This window comes from Lissotriton helveticus, chromosome 5_1, assembly GCF_964261635.1.
Source record: "Lissotriton helveticus chromosome 5_1, aLisHel1.1, whole genome shotgun sequence".
Lineage (NCBI taxonomy): Eukaryota > Metazoa > Chordata > Amphibia > Caudata > Salamandridae > Lissotriton > Lissotriton helveticus.
This window is the reverse complement of record NC_136065.1, coordinates 296937988-296944265: the sequence shown is the minus strand read 5'-3', so window position 1 is coordinate 296944265 and position 6278 is coordinate 296937988. Positions and strand designations below refer to the sequence as shown.

General features: G+C 41.4%; 1 protein-coding gene across 2 annotated transcripts in view; it reads right to left on the bottom strand.

The window, feature by feature from the left end:
- Nucleotides 1-231: 231 nt before the first annotated feature.
- DFFA (DNA fragmentation factor subunit alpha) overlaps nt 232-6278 on the bottom strand; it is a 112518-nt gene continuing 106471 nt past the window's right edge. The window contains exon 6 of one of the 2 annotated variants that reach the window (XM_078642257.1): nt 232-2424. In XM_078642257.1, the coding sequence (XP_078498383.1) occupies nt 2221-2424 (204 nt within the window). In that variant the 3' untranslated portion in view covers nt 232-2220. The remainder of the gene's footprint in view (nt 2425-6278) is intronic. The other variant, XM_078642258.1, reaches the window with a different exon arrangement.

The window sequence follows — 6278 nt, the reverse complement described above, 5'->3', positions numbered from 1 at the left end:
AAGGGCAGAACAAGTTACAATAAAATGCCAAACATTGTTGATGGAACTGTAAATAGGAGAATTAACATTAAAGATACAAAATATAATCATCAAAAGAAGAAAACAGATAAACGCTGGCTTTACACATCACATTTCGAACTGCGCTCATGCAGTGGAAATATGACAACAATTCGATACAATTACTGGTACAACAAGTTAACTAAATTAATCTGAGCTCCGCATCCACATATAGACAGCATATATTAATTTGCTTTTTTGGGGTTGTGTTAAAATACTTCAAAAGCAAGACCCTATGACAAATGACAGGGAGAGAGCATACCGAGCATGAACAGCAGGTGCTGCATACAGGAGTTTCAAAGGTGTGTTTATAGGCTTCTCTGGTATAAGGGATGCACGAGGGAAGTTGTTGTACATATTACTAATGCAGGAAAGGAACAGTGGATCAGTCAAAAACAGAAAACACGGACAAACCATTAGATGAATGGTTTATTAGCGACCATACAAGCCAGGATGTAAGGCACTGCAAACTTGTGGGGCAAAAAAAACACTATTAGGGAGTGGAAAGTTTCAGTGTTTGCGAGCAATCAATAGGAACTTGGCAAATAAAGTATGTTGGCAATGAAGGTACACGGGTAACAGTGGTTGGTGGGCATTTAAATTTCTATTTGTGGACAGGACCAAGAAGGCATAAAGACTGCTTTACAAGATGAGGAATATCATATCATTTGGTTACTGAAAAATGCACTAATGGTACTCGAGGGCAAACGTTAATTTTTAATGTAATTATTTTGTTTGTCTAACAAGGAGTCTCTAAACACGATGTGTAGTTATGCAGAACTTTAAGAACATGCACAAAACAGATGCTCATGTAATCCATCGCTGCCATGGTATTCCTTCGTCCTGTACACTTAAAAACAACAGTCAACTGAACACCAGAGATGATGCACTTCTAAAGTTCAAAGTGGATACTGACTACAGTGCTCTGCTTTTTAGTAACATGTGTATCTCTTTCACTTATACTTACATGGACAGCCCCATACTAGCCTGCATAGAACGGGCAAACTCAATTTTTCCACAACATAAAAAGTGCCTTTGTCAGCAGCAAAAAGGGAATCAACTCGGCCACTGCACAAACTGGAAACTGTTGTGATGCTATGCAGATCGCGGAGAATTCCATCAGAGGAAAATACCTTCTCACTTTTAATTCACGTACCTTGGGAGGATCATCAAGATACGGCTACAGTGCAACAGAAGTAATCTATTGTTAAAGAGACTTAATTGAGAACTAGAGTAATGACAATCTGGACCCAAGGTCAACCATGTCAGAATTGGGCGCACTTCGAGGGTCAGCATAACAACATGAAAGACTGGTGGGGTAGACCATGCACGAGCTGGTCAGATGCACATCAGAAGCTCAGACTGATTTTCAACACAGTTATTGGTGCAGCGACTCAAACTCCTAGAGTTGGCCAATAAGGAATTGTTGGCTGCTACGTTTTACTGTAACTGGTGCACGTACAGTGAGCTACCACGTGGTGTCCTGAAATAAAACAACCCAAAAACTGGTTGGAAAAAGACCCCTAATGTGTTAAGGCAACAAACAGGACTTTAGTAGGTGGAGCCTTATGGAACACTCTATAGATATGGTATATTTTGGGCCTATACTTGTATTATCTGTTAGTCATTTGTAATCGGGTTTTAAATTGGTATTTGTGTGTCAACTGCACCGCCTTATTAAATACTGTACAATTACCTTCTCCATGTGGTTGTCTGGGGTGTAGGCTGCAGGATATTACTTACCCCAAGTCTCCATGCATGGCTTTCTGTTTTTAATGAGCCTCAAAACCACCCAACATTGAGTTTGTACCAGATGTCCTTCGGTTAAAAAAAAAAAAAAAAAACTAAATTTTTAAGACACTGACTCATGAACTCAAATGTCTCTTGAGCAGATTACCTTCAGAGTAGATGACATTAGAAGATCCTGTAAGTAAGCAAACAATAATTACGTATCTATTTATTTTTTCAAAGAACACCATGACATAGTGATATCTTAACATCACAAACCACAGTTCCAAAGAGATGGGGTTGTAGAGGATATTGCTCCCAAGGGGGGACAACACTCCACTCATGAGACAGTAAGGTTACATAAGGCTCAGAAAAGGTGATGTTGGTTAAACATCCATTGCTTTGTCTGTGCATTCTTGTAGAGCTCGTTATGCATCACTTCCTGCGCTTTGCTCGTGGCCTATGTGCCTCCGGTTGTGGTTTTCTGTTCTTTGATAGACTGCTTAGAGAGCAAAGGGTGTGCACTTGCTTTAGGCGCTGTGACAACTCTTCTTGGCAGGTCTCCTGCAGAGTCCTCACCTTGGGCTTGTCCCAGCCCAACTCCAGAGCCAGGCTGTCTGTGTCTTCCTTGCAAACAGCCTGAAGAAAAAGCAAAGAGAGTTACAAATCGAGCTCCTAACCATGCAGTGCTCCAAGGGGCATCCAAAGGAGGTCCAGATCGATATCAGATTTTCAGAATAACCAGAGTCTATGAACATAGTTTTAATTTAGATTAATTTGTATGTATGTTTATTTATTTATTAAAAGACCCTGAAAATCTGGGCCCTCCATCTTGGACCTACAGGTTACTCCTGGTCTAGATTAAGCTGCACACTAAAGAAGAACAAGACTTGTACAACACACCCGCCTCAAACTTCCCCCTTCTACATGTTCAAAACCCCTTGGGGCTCACCCTCCCCTTTTCATAAAACAAAATATTTTAAAATATATATATTATATATCTTTCTTTCTTTCTCTCGCTGTAGTACCAGCTAAGTCAGGCTGACCCAAGTCTCATCTCTACCTGTAGTGGGAGACAGGCTGTTCCCACAGGATGTCACAAAACAAAGGGATCCACCTTCAAGGGAAAATGAAAAAAGTGTTCCTCCAGATAACGTGTGTCTCCTGTATTGGTGGAGAGCACACAGCTTTGTTTAAATACTCCTCACCCACCAAAAGGACCCTTGGTGGCATGCTTCATCATAGGGGTCTTCCTGTCCCGCTGCGGGATGGGGCGTTCTACGACCTACGACTATGCGGAAGCACAGGTTTTGGACACAAAACTATGTGTAGTGTAGGAGTATGAGTGGAAGGGTCAGAGGTGAGTAGATTGGTAAAGAGTTAAAAGAAACCTAGCTCTGCAGAAAATATAATTTTTTATGTTCCTTTGAGCTGGTATCATTAAAAATGGGGATGAAATGGAGATACTATGCCTCAATGAGCAGTCTCTCCTGTGTCAACATGTTTCGAAGCCCTCCCCTGGCTTCTCATCAGGACCTAGAAGAGATCCCTTCTACACTCAAATGAAAAAAATAAACACAAGCCCACTAAAGGCTCCCCCTATGACTTACGGGTGATCTTAATTACTCAGAGTTCACGTATTCCTCTTTGAGGCATTTGGGAGTCTACTCCCATGAGACAGCCAACACAAATTTCCCTCCATGTACCTCATCTACCTGACCACATTACATATGTTCTTTTTTTAAACCTAAGGCTCCTTCCACATACTCTCTTATCAAGCACCTTACTCCTCTCAACAACACCTGTTAATACCAATCCGTAAGATTAATGGGTGGAAGATGGCCGAGAGTATTGGGCTTTCACAAGGAAGAAACTAACTCAGTCTAATGAAAAATAATGATGAGTACTCACAGAATTAGCCTCTTTAACCTCCTCCTTTGTCATAGACTTTAACCTTTGAGTAAGGTCCATTGAGTATCAGGGCGGGTGCTATAGCAACCAATAACAACCATGACAGCTGCCATCCAACATTTTTGTGTTGGCACCATAGGATTACTTGCATCATAAGACTCGCTACACTAGTCAGCGTTTGTAATAATGCACAAACATATGTAGGGACATCCAGGTATTTGCATTGTAAATGCTTGGTAATGACAAAGCAAGGAGTTCTGTCCATGAAGTGGACACCACACAGTTTCAATGAACCAAAACAGCCAAGGAGGCATCAAGCTCATAGGCAAACAAGTCTGAGTGAAGGCATAATAAACATATGTATGTATGCCTATAGGTATGTATGTATGTATGAGGTATTTGTATAGCACGAAGTTAGCCAAATGCAGTGAATCTTTGAAGTCTCTCAATAGGGGTTGCTGGAGTTGACTTCATCGGCTGGCTAAATGTCACAAGGAAAGCCTCCCTAAATCTGAGCAATGGTGCATGGATATAATAGACCTTCAAACCTGAACCACATTCAAGAAAGGACACCTCATCCTAAGTAGGTTTAGTTAAAAGTGAAGGATGGACCATATGATCAAAGACAGCCCACAATTACCATACAACTACTTGAAGTTTCTCAAGGTGATGACCTCAAGAGCTTGCATGGGGGAATAATAACAGAAATTCTATGAGGGAACCAGCAGACATCTTGATGGGCATCAAACCTTATAACAAGTGTGGCAGATCAATCTGAGATCGCGCTCTCTGTCTTGCCCACCCACCATCATAGAACATCTCAGCATTTGAATGAGTGTCACCTCCTTCCACAAAGAACCGATTAACAGGTCACGTAAAGCCTTGGAAAAATCCAATTCCAGGAACATATCACTCATCTGAGGAAGTATCACCACACTACAACTGCTGGAAGAAATAACCAGTTGTAGGGACTCTACTAGAGGGGCTACTCCAGGATACACTCTTGCACGCTTGCATCAACCCTGCAACCTTCTCAAACCGTTGCCATTAAATATCCAGGCCCCTAGTCAAAAACTAGCATGAGCTAGCCAGAAAGGTGTTCACAGATAAGTAGGACAGCAATGGACCCAAGGTGCTCGCACTTCCATTTGATCCAACAAAGGAAACTGCCAGCATGTAGGTCTACAGCTAAAGGAATGATCCTCCATGCCACTCTCACTACTGGATATTCATCAACACCTTGGGACAAGTGAGGGAAAGATAACAAGGTATCCTTTGAACACGGATATAAATGAGATCCCGTCTATCACTCCAAACCCCAGGCCCTTGAATATAGGCTAGGAACTAAACTCTGGTTGAAGGATGTTTCCTTCTGGTGAACAAAGATCAATTCAGCGCTGGCTAAATCACTGTGTGATCTCCTGAAACATCTGTGGCAGAAGGCGAAAATTGCTTTATGAAGGAAATATTAGACTCGGTAGATCAGCAAAGCCACTATCCCTCGTCTGGAAACAGTTCATGGTTACACAACACCACATACTAGCCAAAAGGCTACACAACACTTTACAAAACTTTTTGTTTCGGTACATAAATAAATTGTCAGTAGAAACCAATCTGCCTCAGATCCGCAACCCCAGACTGACCAGAGACTAAATCAGATGCCTTGCTCACAGTATGTAAATTGAGATGAATACATGAAACATTAATTTCTTCAGGCAACCAGTATTGACATATTTTAACCAAATCAGGGGTACCTACTAAATAAAGGAGAAATATTTTGGGTATACCTCTGGGCATTTTTAAATTCATCTGTATCCCTGAATTTATTCAGTTTAATATATCTCTCAACTCCCAGTGTTGGTTGAGACCATCTAGGTGGTATTCAGGTATCTAGAGGAGCAGTGAACACCCATGATGACGCGTGCTACAAATAAGAGTGGGTGAGGTGTCCTTTTACAATATCTCTGGAAGCATGTGACTTATTAGGAGACAACGTTTTCCCATCCCTATAGAAAGTGTGCATACCATTAGTGTATATTTGTGATTACCAGTGAGGACTATACGTAGTTTGTTATTTTCTCGGCCTTCATGCTGTATTCTGAAGTACCGACTCCGATGGAGCCCAAAGCTCTTGAATTTACAGCTACACATTTATGAGCTACATATTCATGAGCTTAAAGCAGGAAATGAAGGATCAAGGGAAATAACATCTACACAAGATGAAGAGAAATCAGTCAGAACTCAGTAGCCTGCTGGACACACTGGCATTAGCATCTCATAATCCAGTGATTGCAATGTGTGAAAATGTGCCACATTAGGGGTTTGGCGAGCAACCCGGTCAAATACACAACACTTCAAAGTAAACATTGCACATAAGACTTTAGTATCAGCTGTCCCTCATCCACAGAGTAAAGCTATTCATTGCAGAATACATCTTGAGAATGACCATAAAAGTTATTCTGACACTTGGCGATCACTTCAAGGTTTGTAGAACTTCACTTGTTGCCTCTGCTCATTTGTATTACCTTTAAGGCCGACTGCGACAACTACAAAGCAGTCCTTAATCCACTGGCATCCATGAT